Source organism: Nerophis lumbriciformis, linkage group LG25 (genome assembly GCF_033978685.3).
Source record: "Nerophis lumbriciformis linkage group LG25, RoL_Nlum_v2.1, whole genome shotgun sequence".
NCBI classification, from domain to species: domain Eukaryota; kingdom Metazoa; phylum Chordata; class Actinopteri; order Syngnathiformes; family Syngnathidae; genus Nerophis; species Nerophis lumbriciformis.
The window spans coordinates 29,539,303-29,557,423 of record NC_084572.2 but is presented as its reverse complement, the minus strand read 5'-3'; the positions used below and the strand labels follow the sequence as shown (position 1 = coordinate 29,557,423).

General features: G+C 41.1%; 1 protein-coding gene across 1 annotated transcript in view; it reads left to right on the top strand.

The window, feature by feature from the left end:
- LOC133621789 (general transcription factor 3C polypeptide 1) overlaps positions 1-18,121 on the top strand; it is a 50,361-nt gene that overhangs the window by 31,106 nt on the left and 1,134 nt on the right. The window contains exons 24-39 of the mRNA XM_061984150.1: positions 922-1,051; positions 1,121-1,181; positions 1,281-1,342; positions 4,116-4,224; positions 4,292-4,437; positions 4,510-4,652; positions 4,726-4,810; positions 4,877-4,989; positions 8,119-8,178; positions 8,252-8,345; positions 8,414-8,586; positions 11,516-11,920; positions 14,614-14,750; positions 14,838-14,942; positions 16,601-16,887; positions 16,955-17,406. Of these exons, the coding sequence (XP_061840134.1) occupies positions 922-1,051; positions 1,121-1,181; positions 1,281-1,342; positions 4,116-4,224; positions 4,292-4,437; positions 4,510-4,652; positions 4,726-4,810; positions 4,877-4,989; positions 8,119-8,178; positions 8,252-8,345; positions 8,414-8,586; positions 11,516-11,920; positions 14,614-14,750; positions 14,838-14,942; positions 16,601-16,887; positions 16,955-17,406 (2,562 nt within the window). The remainder of the gene's footprint in view (positions 1-921; positions 1,052-1,120; positions 1,182-1,280; positions 1,343-4,115; positions 4,225-4,291; positions 4,438-4,509; positions 4,653-4,725; positions 4,811-4,876; positions 4,990-8,118; positions 8,179-8,251; positions 8,346-8,413; positions 8,587-11,515; positions 11,921-14,613; positions 14,751-14,837; positions 14,943-16,600; positions 16,888-16,954; positions 17,407-18,121) is intronic.

The window sequence follows — 18,121 nt, the reverse complement described above, 5'->3', positions numbered from 1 at the left end:
TAAAAGTTAAAAACAGTTAAAAAAGTTAAAAGCTAAAAACAGTTTAAAGTCTCATGCTGGGTTAAAAGCCAGTGAATAAAAATGATAAGATAATTCTTCTCACTAAGCAGATTTTATGTTTGAGTGTTTTACTTGTTTTAAGGGTTTTGGTCCTAAATGATCTCAGTAAGATATTACAGCTTGTTGCTGAGATTTTATGACCTATATTGAGTAAAACATGCTTGAAACTAGAATATCAACTATAAAGTATAAAACTACTTTTTTAAAGTAATAATTTCTTATTTCAAGCATGAAAAAAAGAATCATGTCTTTGACACAATTGTGTCTCATATTAAAACAGATGACAGCCAAATGGACTTTGCTGTTTTATTTTCAATGAAACAATAGAAAATACGTACTCATGTAGTAGTGCAGTTGTTATTAGTGAGAATATACTTATTTTAAGGTATTTTTGGGTTAATTGAGGTTAGCTAATTTTACTTGTTTTGGAAAGTCTTGACAAGCCAAATTTTCTTGTTCTTTGGCAGATAATTTTGCTTAGTTCTAATAAAATACCCCTAATTTTTGTAAAAAAAATTCTTGTTTTTGAACACTGACTTTTTGCAGTGCATTAAGGAGTGATACACATAGCTTGCTATAGCCAGGGCCGCTTTAATGCACAGGCTTATCTGGGCTGAAGCCCTGATTTTGACGGCGGAATTCAATGATTGGTGTTCACAGCTGTCAATCACAGACAGCTCAGCTTCGTGTAGCGATCGTGTACTCTCTCTCTCACTCTCTCTCGTCTGCTCCAAAGTGGCGGGTGCGATCCCAGATCGCCGGTGTAAGAGGCGAGATGTTGCTACTATGCATTGAGAAACAAACAAATGCACTCTGGTATTGAAGTGGAACTGATGCACGTGTCTTTGTTCACATAAACAGAGGCAGCAATGAAATGTGTGACGACGGCGTGACACCAGGAGACGGTAAAGGAGCGGGAGGTTTGGACTCCGAATTCTTTGCTCATCTAAAACGAAATTGGCTGTGGACCAACCGCATGCTCTTCAACGAAGTACGAGTGCATCTTTTAGCCCGCTCAGCGCTGTGTTTTCTCATGTAATACACGTGTCTTGACTTGTAGAAAGATAAAGTGCGACTGAGGAGTCTGTTGGGCTGCGACGTGCTCCGGGCGTTTAAGGAAGGTGAGTTGCCGCAAGCGCCGATGTCCCACACATTGTCATGGTCTTCCTGTCCATGAGGTGGTGCTGTGTGATAAATTTACTATACGTTGCTTTCCACAGGCACTGTCAAAGCTTGCTATAGGAAAGCCGGGACAAGTTTGATCGCTGAGGAAACTGTTGAGGTAGTTTTGCATCCACATTTCATGTAATTGACACGGCTAAAGGGGAACTGCACTCTTTTTGGAATTTTGCCTATCATTCACAATCCTATGTGAGACAAGCACACGTACATTTTTTCAGCTGGGAGTCGCTCTATTCCACCTATAAAGTGCTCTAAAAAACATCTAAAACCTCCATCAACGTTTTAAATATATACACTGAAAGTAAATATTAGAGATGTCCGATAATGGCTTTTTTGCCGATATTCCGATATTGTCCAACTCTTAATTATCGATTCCGATATCAACCGATATATACAGTCGTGGAATTAACACATTATTATGCCTAATTTTGTTGTGATGCTCCGCTGGATGCGTTAAACAATGTAACAAGGTTTTCCAAAATAAATCAACTCAAGTTATGGAAAAAAATGCCAACATGGCACTGCCATATTTATTATTGAAGTCACAAAGTGCATTATTTTTTTTAACATGCCTCAAAACAGCAGCTTGGAATTTGGGACATGCTCTCCCTGAGAGAGCATGAGGAGGTTGAGGTGGGCGGGGTTGGGGGGGCCGGGTAGAGGGGAGGGGGTAGCGGGGGGTGTATATTGTAGCGTCCTGGAAGAGTTTGTGCTGCAAGGGGTTCTGGGTATTTGTTTTGTAGTGTTTATGTTGTGTTACGGTGCGGATGTTCTCCCGAAATGTGTTTGTCATTCTTGTTTGGTCTGGCGCATATTTGTAACAGTGTTAAAGTTGTGTATACGGCCACCTTCAGTGTGACCTGTATGGGTGTTGCTCAAGTATGCCTCGCATTCACTTGTGTGTGTGAAAAGCCGTAGATATTATGTGATTGGTCCGGCACGCAAAGGCAGTGTCTTTAATGTTTATTGGTGCTCTGTACGTCTCCCTACGTCCGTGTACCACTCCGTACAGCGACGTTTTAGAAAGTCATCAATTTTACTTTTTGAAACCGATACCGATAATTTCCGATATTACATTTTAAAGCATTTATCAGCCGATAATATCGGCAGTCCAATATTATCGGACATCTCTAATTAGAATGCATTAAAAAAATAAAAACACTTGCGCTTGTCTTACATAGGGATTATACGGAGCCCCTAAAGGGACATGGAGGGAAGAAAATGTTTTGCAAGATCTCGCAAAAGGTTTTTATCCTATGTCAGTGAACCGGAAGTAAAACACAGACACAGCGAAGGTGAACCGGAAATCTATGCTCCCCTTGTCTCTCTTCATTCGTCTAATGTCCTCTTTGGGGACCTCTCTAGACACTAAGAACCGCTCCAAATCGTCCTCCATGGTTGGAACCGACATATTATGGTCCCACAACAGAGCACAGATGATGGGTAGGCTCCCGCATGCTCCCGCTCCTCCATCGCTGTATCTGTTTCACTTCCTGTTCACCATCGCTGTGTCTGTTTTACTTCCGGCTCACTGACATAGGAAAAAAACCTTTTGCGTATTGCCAGATCTCGCAAAACATTTTTTTTCCTCCATGTCCCCTTAGGGCAGACCTGGGCAAATTAAGGCCCGGGGGCTGCACGCGGCCCATTAAGCTTTTCAATCTGGCCCGCCGGACATTCTTAAATAATTTTTAAAAATATTTACGATGGAAAGTGTAGCTGCCATTATGATGTGCAGTGATGTTTTCAAATGACCGTAAGTCTTGAACTATACAAAGTATTTCAATGGTTGGAATCTGCGCTTATGCATGATATTGTTACGACTGCGTGGCATTGTGATGCCGGAGGTCGTCTTTTCAAGATGCAGAGGGGTCAGGAAGCAGCTTGCAGGTGAGAATAAATGATTTATTCGAGTTGTAGTACAAAATATGCTGCGCGGTGCCCACGGCACAGAAAACAAAAGGGTACCCAAAAGATGCTAATATCAAAAATGCAGACTATGAGCGAAACTAGGAGCGTAACTTGTTGCATGGGAGCAAACAAAACCAACAGACCGAGTGAGGCCAGCGCGTAAACTAAATAGCCCTCTGCTTAGTGCCCGGGCAACAGGTGCGCGTCCGGGACACTAACCAGAGGCAGGTGACTATAATCTGCCGTCATGGCAACAGAAACAAACTCAAGAGGTGCTGAAAACACAAGTGACTTGAAAACAAAAACAAAAATATGATCCGGGCAGCGGATCATAACAGATATACTAGTTATTAGATTTAAGTCACAGCAGCTCAGACGCGGAAGGAGATTTTTACAACAAAGTTGTAAAGCTTAGTGATGTAACAAATATATACAATTGTAGGTGTTTTTTTTTTTACCCTTCGTGTATTGTTGCATTTTTGTTAGGTTTTACTTGATTAAAAAACATGTCAATCGATAACGTTCATATGTTGTCAATATTCAGTGTTTTATCATTCATAGTTAATATTGTAATATTTTCATGTACATTCTGGGTGTTTCATTCAGTAAATTTTTTTTAATTCTATTCCGTTTATTTAGGCGGTCTGTCATAACGTTTTTAGCATTCAGACATTATTGTGAGGTTCATAAAAATCAGATTTACCGGCCCCCAGACACACTTTTTTTCTCTAAATTTGGCCCCTGGAGTCAAAATAATTGCCCAGGCCTACTTTAGGAGATCCGTAGGATTAGGAATGATAGGCAAAATTACAAAAAAAGTGCAGTTTCTCCTTAACCTGGGCCATCATAAAACTTTTAACGGAACAGGAAATGTTTTCTGTAACATTTTCTAACTGTCATACAGGTGTGAAAGGGAGTGGAAACAATCCTCTCAAATGTTAGTCTCGTTTCCTGTTCACCAGATGGCGATCGAGTCTTCGTCCAGGAACCAACAGGTGGTCGGAGGGAAGCGTCAGAAGAGGAAGAGAATCAAAAAGGAGGTCATCAAGGTTCCTCGCAAGAAGAAGAGAGGTATACGATTGTGTGGCTTTAATCGATTTGTGTGTGGGGTTGATGTTCATGCGTGTTGTCTTTGAAGAGCCCAAAATCCGCGGCACCCCCGTTCACGACGAGGCCGACCATCGAGCGCTGAAAATGATGACCAGGCAGCGAGTGCTCTGGACGGTGCCGGAGGACTCTATGTTGATGCTCGGCAACGTGGCCTCGCATCTGCTCAAAAGCAAGGTAGAAAAAGACAACGCGTCCCCGCGGCTGAAACCCGTCCTGATCACACACCCACATGTGACGCTTTTGCAGTTGAGAAGGAAGTTCTCAGCCTGCTGTGTGGTGCGAGACCTTCTCCAGGCGGAGTTTCAGATCTCCGAGGACAAAACATCGCTGGCCGTCGGGCGGCGCTCTCGCTACATACTCAAGAATCCTCAGGCTTTTCTCAACTTCAGGTAATCATCGTTTTCATGCGTTTTGGTGCAAAACATTTTTGTACCCTTTTCACCTTCTGAGAGTGTGCTGCAGGATCTGCTTGGCTGAGGTCTACCAGGACAAAGATCTGATGAAACGTTTAAATGACAACAAGCCAGTCGATCCCAACGACACTGAGGTGTGCTCATTTCTATTCAACTTTTTGCCGTCTTCCACTGTGATGGCATTGAATGTCTGCCCTCAGGATTGTGCTAAATCGTACATCGAGTACGTCAGGCTTCTCAGGAAGAAGTTCCGCTCTGTCCCGAGTGGCGAGGATTTGAAGATGCCCGACAGCAAGCGTCAGCTTTTCTCACAGTAAGGAAGAAATAGGCTGCTTTACTTGACCATAAATGGGCCAATTAACACCTCAATTAACCGCACAGTCTCTGGGTGCGTGGTCGGGCTGGACAATCAATCGAATTTTAATCACGATTTTGATATGGGCTGCTCACGATCATACAAATATTATAATTGAAAAAGATGATCAATGGATCATGCAGTCTGCATGCAAATTCCTGAGATTGTGACGATGAAACGGATAAGTGAGCGAATAAGTGAAAAAAGACCACGTCTACTTGAAGTTTGGATCTCACCATGGTTGCTGCTTTTTATTTGACACAGCGCTAGTATGCTTATTCAATAATATATAAACTCAACAAAAAAAGTAAGGCATATTGTCAGGTTCAAACACTGATGACATCTATTAAACAAGACAAGAAGCAAAGAATTAAACAGAGACAGAGTTAAATTTGGCTCAATTTGAGGAGAAACATCTGGTCTGTACTATTGTACAGTGTCTCAGCACGCTCTGCCAAAAGATTGCACGCCTCCTTCTTTTATTTGGACCTTCCCTGACCACAAGGCCACAGCTGTTTCTAAGGGATGAGGGTCGTAAACAGTTCACAGAAAAGGTGGGTTCAAAAAAGAGGTCGTAAAAGAGTTCAAAAAGAGGTTCGCAAAAAATAATTCAAAAAGAGGTTTGTAAAAAAGTTGAAAAAGAGGTTCGTAAAACAGTTGAAAAAGAGGTTCGTAAAACAGTTGAAAAAGGAGGTTCAAAAAGATGTCGTCTGGAACTTGGGCAGATCCTGCTTTCTCTCTGCTTTGTAGTCCTTGGGTTAAAACAATATATTTCTGTTGATTACAATACATGAAAGAAAACAGAAACCCCTTCATGTTGTTTTCCATCCTACACAGTGGAGTTTTACAAGCCTTCTTGGTAGGTTCAAAGAAATATTTTTGCTTCTCGCTGGGAATCATTGAAACACAACGTTTTTGTGATAACTTAGATAAAATTATTCTAACATATGATTTCTACATTCACATAACCGCGGACGGAACCACAGAATTGGCCAGTAAAACGGAATCCACTGTTAATGGCTGAATATCCTGGAGATGTGAGTGGAATGCTGTCTGTCATTAGACTTAGACTTCCTTTTTATTGTCATTCAAATTTGAACTTTACAGCACAGATAAGAACGAAATTTCGTTACATAAGCTCATGGTAGTGCAGTATAAAAAAGCAATTAGGTGCATATATAAATAAATATATATATATATATATAAATAATATATAAATATATATATAAAATAAATAAATAAATATAAATAAATAAATAGATTACTGTACAGATAAATATATTGCACTTTTTCGCATGCGACCACGTTTATGGATGTATGTTATATTGTCTTTTTTATTCCAGCGAGTTAATCCATTTTGGGGGGAGTTGAGGGGATAATTTAATTATGATGCGTTCAAGAGTCTTACGGCTTGTGAGGAGAAGGAACATTTGTTTGGGAAAATAATGTGAACCAGGACCGCCCCTCGACCACCCTGTCCTGTACTAAACAACAAAACGGCGACTAAACTAGGAAACTAAAGCTAGCAAGAACAATCCATACACCCACTACACATCTCACCTGCATGTGTTGTTGTCAACGACATCATCAATGAAAGGAACAGCAGTCACAACATGAGAGGCTCTTTTTTTTTTTTGAACAGCTAAAGTCGTCACAGCAGCGCACTTCCTCCCTTTACAATAACAGTATTGTGCCCAAAATCTGATCTGACTGCTCTAACAAAATAAAGGTTTCAAAAAAATTACATTATACAAACATAATGTACTCAAAACATACATTGATGTATTTACACAATTATTATGCTTTGACTTAAAATACTAATCAAAATTATCCAAAGATGTTTTGGGCGAGTTTTTGCATTTAAATAACATATTTTATTGAATGTTATATATGACACAAAAAGCACACTCTTCGGGGGTAAAATAAGTGTAAAAGGTCAAAACCGGACTTTAAAAAAAAGTCTAAAAAGAAAAACTGAATTTAAATGTTTCAAAATGTTACTTAAATGTATTGTTACTGGGGGTTTTTTCTTTACTAATTTATATCCAGTTGTTCTTTTAGATTATATATAAAGTAGAGATTTGGGGTTGGAATGAATACTCATGTTTTCAAATGATCGTGTTATTATTAAACGTGATTTCAATATTAATCAAAATAATCATGATTGTTATTTTTGTAATAATTGTCCATCACTAGTGTGTCTACAAAAGCATGCTACTGTCTGTGATTACCAAAGGGTCACAAAAGCATTGGCATTACCATCCGTGGCTGTAGAAACCCCTCTGGATATATATTTTTTTACGACATGTACGCTTTTTTTCGTACTATCCTTGAGTACTTCACTTTACTGATCTTCAGAAACATTTTGTTGCATTTCACCGGTTTGAATTTCCTGTTCAGACTCTGAGCCAACATAATCAGCACATAGGTGGAGTTGAAAGCTTTCGGCCAATCAGAGCGCTGCATTTTCATCGTGGCATTCATTTTAAGTCAGTGCTTCAAAGCCAACATGATTATCCGATTTCCTTCAAAGTTGGTAGCATCCAGCATTATGTGCTTATGCATGCGCTTTAAAATGTTTTCAATGCTACTCAGCTTTTATTGTGACAGTCATGCGTGTTACACTTGTCACACGGTTGTTTACAATCAACTCATCAACGCTATTAAGGCTGACTGAGCACTTTGCTCCTTACCGCTATTACAACATTGGTTCTGTTGCTGCTGTGTTCAGCAAATACACAAAACAGATTTTTTTTCAAATCAAACTTTCCCCTGAAAGACAATCAAAAGAGTCACTTCTTCATTGGGTTGTAGTGTACAGGGATGGGGAAAAAATAATGTCCAAAACAAAGTCCATTTTTTATTTATTCAAAACAAGCAAGCACCAAACAAATCATGTGCCCCTCCCATTCTGCTAAAAACTTTGCCCATCCAGGTGCATGCTGGTCCCTTACACACAGCCTAAGTGCCTAAATGAAACAAAACTGATCATATTTCTGTCAACCTGATTGTATTTCATCCAAGTTCCTGCTCCTATTTGTATTGATCAGTCATGATATTACATCTTTGCTGTATTGTATTTTGCAGGTTTAAAGTATCTGTGATACACGCTGGGAAGCAGGTTCCCTGCAAAGACACATTGAGCTGGTATGGATTTAATCACGTGATGTTAGTTTTTCTTCCCCTTATTAGAATGAATGTTGTGTTTTATCCGTTGCAGCACAACGGACATTCATGCCATCGGATTACACAATCTAATCCAGAGCACACTGGCCATGACCAACCATCAGATGAAGTCTTCCCGATCCTTCCAGGTACAACTGTCCCAATCCGTCGTTTCTTGAATGTTGTACCTTGCTCAACGTCGCCTCTCGTCTCGCAGACGTTCCACGTTTACAGTAAGTACCAACAGGAGCTGCTGGGCCAAGTTTTCATCCAGTGCCGGAAGCGCAGTCTCGTCAACCGCCGACGCGTCTTTCCGAAGATGGAGCCCCGGAAGAACCGTGTGATGCCTATCCTGCCTATGTCCTTCCAACTCTCCCAGTCCTATTACAGGTAAGATGTCATAATGATGGCCTACATTGCTGTAATTGCGCTCACTTTCACGAAGCGGCACGCCATCACACAGTCAGATAATTGGAGAGGTAATAAACAGCTACAATTGTGGGAGAAGTGAGTGCAGCCCTTAAAGGGGAACTGCATTTTTTGGGGGAATTTTGCCTATAGTTCACAATCATTATGAAAGACATGACGACGGATGTTTTGGGGGTTTTTGCATTCTAAATATTAAATAAATGCGATCAAAAGTCTGCCTACAATGGAGCTTATAGGAGCCGCGCAATTCCGTATACAAAGCCCTTAAAAAAACATCCAAAAATCTCCATTGAGGTTTTGTATACATTATGTTGTAACAGGCACATTTATAATAACATTTACCGTATTTTCCGCACCATAAGGCGCACCGGATTATAAGGCGCACCTTCAATGAATGGCCTATTTTAAAACTTTGTTCATATATAAGGCGCACCGCATTATAAGGCGCATAGAATAGACCCTACAGTAGAGGCTGGGGTTACGTTATGCATCCATTAGATGGAGCTGCGCTAAAGGGAATGTCAACAAAACAAATAGTGATTGTACTGACACTTCTACTTGCTGCTCTCTGTTCAACAACCCACTGTTCGAGTTTGTCCTCCAACTGTAGCCATCTCGCTTTGTTCCCTCGGAAACTCGGTTTAGTCTTCTTTACCTGGCGCAGGTCATCATGTTGCTTCCTCCACTTCCGCACCATTGATTCGTTAATGTTAAATTCTCTCGCTGCTGCTCTATTCCCGTGTTCTACTACGTGACTGATCGCCTTGAGTTTAAACTCTGCGTCATAAGCGTGTCTCTTAATAGGAGCCATTTTTGAGTCTTTACATAAAGTTTAGGTCTCGCAACTACGGGGCTTCTTCTTCTACGGTAAGCAGCCGCCGACTTCATTTTCCCCGAGGGAAAAAGTTGCGAGACCTGTTGTGGCTAAATATTGGTCCATACATAAGGTGCACCGGATTATAAGGCGCACTGTCAGCTTTTGAGAAAATTTGAGGTTTTTAGGTGCGCCTTATAGTGCGGAAAATACGGTAATATTAATATTTACGTGTTTTTATCATTTTATGCATACACAGAGCATTAATTTCAAACATGGATCACAAAGTTGTTGTTTTTTTTTTCTTCATCACTAAATGAGAGCCAACAAACATAATAAAACATAATTTACTGTATTAGGTTTGCTGTCATTAGGATGCCAACTGCTAGGATGTTCATATATTCCCATTTAGATGAAGAATGTCTCATAATCCTCAAGAAGAAAAGGGGTGGGGGGAGAACCAAAAGTATTTTTGTGTCGTTCTGGCCATTTTCTGGTCATAAATGGCTGTCAAAGTTTCCCAACTTGTCGGAATACCTACTGAGCCTTCTTCTGTCCAGGTGAGAGGCATGATTTACGATCCACAATAAACTTACAGGGTGCAAGGAAGCAGCAGACCACTCGATGATGTAAACATAGACACACAGGAAGTGATCACAGCGCCGCTATAAATAGTTTGTCTGCGTTAGCCCTTATAATAACCATATCAGTAATACTTGGTTAACATTCAAGTCAGGAAATATAAATGGAGTAATGTTGGCGCTTTTTGAATGGTTATTTATTGGATTTTATGGGCGAAATAGTGGAGCTCTCATTGGCTCCGCTGTAAGCGCACTTTTATTAAAACATTTTTAATATTTAGAAGGCATTTTTTAAAAATCCATCCATCGTCATGTCTTGCCGACAGGTAAAATCATGGCATAATAACTTAAAAATAAAGACAACTTCAAACTGTTTTCTTTGTTTTGCTTTGGCCCAAAATAGAACAAGTACATCCTCAAAATGTACATATCAGAAATATTCCTCTTGACAAAACACTTCATGTTAGTTTAAAAATTCTGAGGAAAAAATTGGTGCAGTTTCAAAAACACGATGAAGAACACAATTAACCAAAAATGAATCTCAGTGCATCTGCAAAGCAATTTAACTTTAAGTCACAGCCCATCTAGGAATGAACAAAAAAAGAGATATAATGCATAAATAAAAACGTGTATGTGTATGTATCAACTACGTCATTTCTTATATCCACTGTTCACTTTCTTTAAATTTGCACCAGCCCCGCTTTACCGTGTACATCTTGCTTGGTATACTTGTGTACTTCGTATACTATTTGCTTGCCTAACAGAATTGCTATTGCAACATCCAGTGGACACATTTAGAACAGCAGTTTCTGTCAAAAATAACGAGTTAACTCATGTGAATTATTACAAAAGATTATTGCTTTGATCATGTATATCTGCAGATTAATCACGCAATTTAAAAAAAATTATATTGTACATTATTTATTTTGAGCTTCTTTAACTTAACGGCAGTGATCAGGTCAATGCATACGCATACATCGTTTTGCTTCAAAAAAAGTTATTTTGCTTAAAAAAAAACAGACGACAGAACTTTAGATAAAAGTGTTGGCAGGTTTTGGGCTGATAAATTATATACATTAAAGTAAAACATACAAAAACATTTTATATACGACATTCTGACGATAAAATTGTCAAAATATTGAAGTCTGTTTTTTAGGTCAATTTAAATGATGTAGGTAAGTAATTTACTGTGATTAATCACGATTAATCCAAATTTAAAAGTGTGATTAATCTGTTTCAAAAGATTAGTTGTTTGACAGCCATAGAAAAAAGTTACTGTGACAATCATGGGTACTTTAACTTTAACAAAAGTGACGTCCTTTCTCGGTATAGTAACGCGCGACTATGTATTCTTCCAGACCGCACGCACATAACTAATGATTATTTAAGGTAGTGCGTATGTTACCACAAAATGTCGCAATACAGAAGTTTGGAAGGAGAGGACTGCCTGCCTGGACCAGTGGCTAATCTGCCTGCACGTTTGTTTCCCCAACAGGTTGTTTTCCTGGCGTTTTCCTCATTCCCTTTGCACCGACTCATTCCGCTTCATGAGGACCCTCCTCGACAAAGGCGCAGGCGACAACAAGCCCTTCGTATGGTTCTATCTCGAGACCGAACCCAGGACGGTGAACGGAGAGGAAGCATTGGCGGAACCGTCCAGGAAACAAACCCAGAAGCAGGCTGCGAAGAGTGACGAAGGCGAAGGGGACAGTGACAAAGCGCATCCGCCGCCAATTAAGGAGGACGTTTCCGAAATGCTACGCTTCCGTCTAGACTCTGTCGGGGGCGCCTGCATGGCCTCGCTCTCGCTGATGAGCTTGGGATTGCTGTCGGTGCACTTGTCCATCCCTAAACAAATGGTGGTGGTGGACAGCAACATGGTGGACGGCGACGTCAAGAGGTACGTCCCTCCTGCAGCAGCATCATGGTGAAGCTTAGGAACGGAAGTGGCTGAGATTAGTCAGGATGCGTCTGAATGGGTCGTTGTAAGCAATGACTAATTTATTAAAGATTCACAAATAGCATTCATTTATTAAGAATCTTGTTGCAAATGATTGCAAATGTACAGGGGTGTTCCGATACCGTTACCAATTAGCAGTCAAGAAGGCCGATAACCAATATTCATTTGCAGCCAAAGTTATTTAAACATAGATATTTTATGTCAGTAAACAGCTGGACAAGGCTTTAAGTTGTTTTTTAACATTGTTTTCTCGAAAATGTTGGACCATTAGTGACATAATGTTTTATGCGGCGCTAATGTTGTGATTAATCAACCATTCCTACCTTGTTTACTTCCCTGACAATCTCTTTAAAGTTTTGTAATCAATCATAAATATCCCTCCGTTTTCTATTGGTGTCCCTCAAGCAACTAAAATGGTTCAAACATGTCATCAAAGTGTGGAGAGTGTTTTGGATTTTACCCATCAGGCTTAGTAAATGGGTGTATTTTTTAACTGTGTACCATGGTTCTCGCCCGGAAAAGGGTGGAGTGCCATCTCCGGGTTGGGGAGGAGATCTTGCCCCAAGTGGAGGAATTCAAGTACCTCGGAGTCTTGTTCACGAGTGAGGGAAGAGTGGATCGTGAGATCGACAGGCGGATCGGTGCGGCGTCTTCAGTAATGCGGACGCTGTATCGATCCGTTGTGGTGAAGAAGGAGCTGAGCCGGAAGGCAAAGCTCTCAATTTACCGGTCGATCTACGTTCCCATCCTCACCTATGGTCATGAGCTTTGGGTCATGACCGAAAGGACAAGATCACGGGTACAAGCGGCCGAAATGAGTTTCCTCCGCCGGGTGGCGGGGCTCTCCCTTAGAGATAGGGTGAGAAGCTCTGCCATCCGGGGGGAGCTCAAAGTAAAGCCGCTGCTCCTCCACATGGGCATCTGGTCAGGATGCCACCCGAACGCCTCCCTAGGGAGGTGTTTAGGGCACGTCCGACCGGTAGGAGGCCGCGGGGAAGACCCAGGACACGTTGGGAAGACTATGTCTCACAGCTGGCCTGGGAACGCCTCGGGGTCCCACAGGAAGAGCTGGACGAAGTGGCTGGGGAGAGGGAAGTCTGGGCTTCCCTGCTTAGGCTGCTGCCCCCGCGACCCGACCTCAGATAAGCGGAAGAAGATGGATGGATGGATGGATGGTACTATTAGATTTTTTTATAATATCCACGGATTCTAGTCCCGATATTGCTTTTTCACTTCTGATACAACACTAATATTAGAGCAGTGGTTCTTAACCCTGGTTTCGATCGAACCCTAGGGGTTCAGTGAGTCGGGCTCAGGGGTTCGGCGCAGGTCAAGACACACCCGACTCATCGTGTAAATAAAAACTTTTCCCTATCAGCGTATTACGGATACGGCAACAGCAGAAGTCAGACTGATTTGCAGGTGTGTAATTTGTTGTGAGTTTATGCACTGTGTTGGTTTTGTTCTTTGAGCAAGGTGATGTTCATGCACGGTTCATTTTGTGCACTAGTAAAAAACATGGTAACACTTTAGTGTGGGGAACATATTCACCATTAATTAGTTGCTTATTAACATGCAAATTAATCAAATCAAATCAAATCAACTTTATTTATAAAGCACATTTAAAATTTACCACAGGGCTAGCCAAAGTGCTGTACAATGGGCAGGTTAAAAGATAAAACGAGTACCGAGCAAACACAACACAACACAAACAGAACACGATAAAAAATAAATAAATAAAATAGAATACATAAAAACAGGTTCACAGCAGGTGTATTATGGGGCGCCATTGCAGGATGGATATCACTCAGTGTTAAAAGCCATGGAATAAAAGTATGTTTTTAAGAGAGATTTAAAAACAGGAAGAGAGGAGGCTTGTCTAACACTCAGAGGTAGGTCGTTCCAGAGCTTGGGAGCAGCAACGGCGAAAGCTCTGTCACCTCTAAGCTTCAGCCTTGTGTCAGGGACCGTCAACAGCAGCTGATCGGCTGATCTTAAGGATCGGGTGGGGCAGTAATGCTGAAGGAGGTCGGAGAGATAGGTTGTATTAGTAACATATTGGCTCTTAACTAGTCATTATTAAGTACTTACTAATGCCTTATTCGGCATGGCCTTATTATAACCCTAACCCTCTAACCCTGGCCCTAACCCTAACCAAATAACTCTAAATGAAGTCTTTGTTACTTAGAATATGTTCCCCTAGTGTCCAAAAAATTCTAAATGAAGTCTTTGTTACTTAGAATATGTTTCCCATACTAAAGTGTTACCAAAAACATATAACTTTTTCTTGAATTTGAAAAAAAACAAAACATTTTATTTTTCACTAAAGAAGGGTTCGGTGAATGGGCATATGAAACTGGTGGGGTTCGGTACCTCCAACAAGGTTAAGAACCACTGTATTAGAGCCTTGAGTATTGGCCGATACCAATGTTATACTATACTAGCAAGAATAAATACATACTATTATTTTGTAGTGTGGATAATTAGAAAAGGTTTAATCAAAAGGAGTACAAAAATACGATATGATATGGAAATCGCTAACCTATTCATTAGTAACTGTGTAGAATGGACTTATGAAAATGTATTTGAATAAAAAGAAGCATTTCCTGATCCCTCTGGTCATTGGGTTCCAGTTTTGTGTCACTGGAGGAAGAGGAGGACGACGAGGAAGCTGAGGAGTGTGAAGGCAAAAAGAAGATAGGAGTGCACAGTCATCATGCGTCACACACAAAGTACCTGATGATGAAAGGACACTTCATTCCTGGCATCGGTACCTTTTTGATTTCCTTTCAGTTGATCCCTCCATGTTGGCATAGTTATGGATATAATAGTCACTCCACTGCTTTTATTGTTCCAGTCAAACTGCGCAACCTGAACACCACCGACAGCATCGTGGTAGAGTCGTGTTTGATTAGCATGCAGCTGAGAAACACGCCCGCTCACAGCATCCTGACGGACCATGGTGAGTGTTAAAGGTCAAATTAAAGGGTAAAATTCCCCCCTAAATGGACACAGTCTGGATTTTTGGCTTCTTTTCTAGCAAGTTTCAGCACTTTTTGAAATTCCCACTTTTAGGTACGAAATGTGGGCGTGCCTGTATGTAGTATATGTTTTGGTTGCATCTTGATCTCGAATGATCTTATTTTTGCTTGGAAATTGAAGAAATTAGCAAAATACCCTAAAGGAGAAAAAGACTGAGTCAGGACCTGTGGAAATATTTTCTGTACATTACGTGTTGTACGAGTTTTCGCAAATTTTTGACGACTTTGAAGTTCCTTCTTGGAATGAAACAACTTCAATGGAGCTTTTTTACCTCTGTGGATGCGGTGCTTTCACCGAGACTTTGCAGCTTCTCTTTGGCTTGGAGAAGACACACCAGTGTGTACATATTGATTGATTGAAACTTTTATTAGTAGATTGCACAGTACAGTACATATTCCGTACAATTGACCACTAAATGGTAACACCCGAATAAGTTTTTCAACTTGTTTAAGTCGGGGTCCACGTTAATCAATTCATGGTACAAATATATACTATCAGCATAATACAGTCATCACACAAGTTAATCATCAGAGTATATACATTGAATTATTTACATTATTTACAATCCGGGGGGTTGGATGTGGAGGGGGTTGTGGCGGGAGGGTTAGGTTTGGTTCATATGAGCACTTCAGTCATCAACAATTATATTATCTGAAAAACGGACATTGAAACAGTGTAGGTCAGACTTGGTAGGATATGTACAGCGAGCAGTGAACATAGTGAGTTCAGAAAGCATAAGAACAAGTATATACATTTGATTATTTACATTTGATTATTTACAATCTGGGTAGGTGGGATGTGGAGGGGGAGGGTGTTAGTCTAGGGTTGTAGTTGCCTGGAGGTGTTCTATTAGTGAGGTTTTGAAAGAGGATAGAGATGCACTTTCTTTTACACCTGTTGGGAGTGCATTCCATATTGATGTGGCATATTAATATAATGGATTTATATAAATAACTAAGAGTTAATATAATTGCATATTAAGAGTATGTGAAAGTTCGACTTCAACCTTGTTTACTTCCGTGAAAACCTTCTTAAAGTTTTGTAACCAATCAGAATTATCATGCAGCTAAAATGCGCCAAGCATGGATAAGTGTGGAGAGTCTTCCAATCATGCTTTGTAATGGATTTAACTGGGTGTGATATATAATTTTTTTAATGGCGCATCGATGTTTTTTTTGTTGTTTTTTTTATGTTTTAAGTTTAGTGAGCAGGTTGTGTTATGTGTGACCATGTTTGTCGACATTTTGTGTTGGTTGGATTTAATTTTTTTTGCTGCACCATGACTAGGGAAGGTTGTTTGCATTGAGTCATATAAGTAAATGCTGCTTGTGCCTGCAGTCAGTGAACAATTAAAGGTCATTAATTGGAATGACTCACTGTGTCCACTATATGGTGACACAATAGAAGTATGTCAGACTGTTAAAATGAATGCAATACCCCTGTGGGTAGTATTTTTTTATTAAACTCATGACGTCTCGCGTGCTAGTTTGGACACCCTGAACACCCCTGATCTGGACACAGTTGGTATGAGTATGAGATAAAAAGGTTGCTAGGAATAAAAGTATCCTTTTTTTCTAGGTCTCTCACCCCTGGACTTTTCTAAATGCGGCCCATCTCTGCTGCCATCCATCCTCAGCCGCTCCATCCATCCCGCCTGCGCCTCCTCCTGCGTGAGCCAGTGTGACGCCGATCTGGTCCAGCAAAGAGGGTACACCCCTCAGGACCTGGAGGCGTGTGCTCAGCTGAGGAGGAGCCTGGATGAAGCAGGCGACAAAGGAACAGACCACCGGGACTTGTTTGAAGTGTACTCTCACCTCTGGCGGCCGCAGTCTGGACGCAGCAGGAGCCTGCAGCAGTACCTGGAGGTAAACCTGGAGAAGTTTGCAGCTGAAATGTCTGAAATAAACGCATGTTCCCGCTGTGCTTGTGCAGGACTTGCAAGAAAAAGGCCAGGTCTTAAAAGTGGGCAGTTGCAGCGCCCGCTGGGTGCTCATGGAGCACGTCGACCCTTGGATCCTGACCGTCAGCTCCAAGACCTGGTCCCCGGCGCAAGCGTCCCTTCTCAGCCGTCCCTCCCAGCACAACATCCCCTTCCTGCGCAAGAGGCGCAGACACCGCAGTCCGCAGCGGGAAGACGATAAGGACAAGGAAGAGCCTCCGGAAAAAAAGGCGCCCCTGGAAAGTGAAGAGGACGGAGCGGGACGGACGAGCGAGACGCTAAACCAGGAGGAAAAACCGGAAGGTGAGCCAGAGGAAGCGATGGTAGGACTAGAGGAGGAAGAAACCAAGCAGGCGGCAAACGAGGTAGCGGAAAAGTGCGAGGACAAGATGGAGGGGGACAAAGACGAAGGAGCAGCATCAACACAAGAGGCCAATCTTTCTGAGTAAGTTATAGAGATCCACCAATATGTTTTTTAGGCCCGATACCGATTATTACTACTCAAGGAGGCCAATAACCGATATTTGGCGCCGATATCCATTTGCAGTAAAGTTATTCAAACACGAATGATACACAGTACAGGCCAAAAGTTTGGACACACTTTCTCATTCAATGTGTTTTCTTTATTTTCATGACTATTCACATTGTAGGTTGTCACTGAAGGCATCAAAACTATGAATGAACACATGTGGAGTTATGTACTTAACAAAAAAAGGTGAAATAAGTGAAAACATGTTTTGTATTCTAGTTTCTTCAAAATAGCCACCTTTTGCTCTGATTACTGCTTTGCACACTCTTGCCATTCTCTCGATGAGGGTCAAGCACACCTGTGAAGTGAAAACCATTTCAGGTGACTACCTCTTGAAGCTCATCGAGAGAATGCCAAGAGTGTGCAAAGCAGTAATCAGAGCAAAGGGTGGCTATATTGAAGAAACTAGAATATAAAACATGTTTTCAGTTATTTCACCTTTTTTTGCTAAAGTACATAACTCCACATGTGTTCATTCATAGTTTTGATGCCTTCAGTGACAATCTACAATGTAAATAGTCATGAAAATAAAGGAAACGCATTGAATGAGGAGAAGGTGTGTCCAAACTTTTGGCCTGTACTGTATGTCAGTAAACAGCTAGACAAGACTTTAAGTTGTTTTTTTGACATA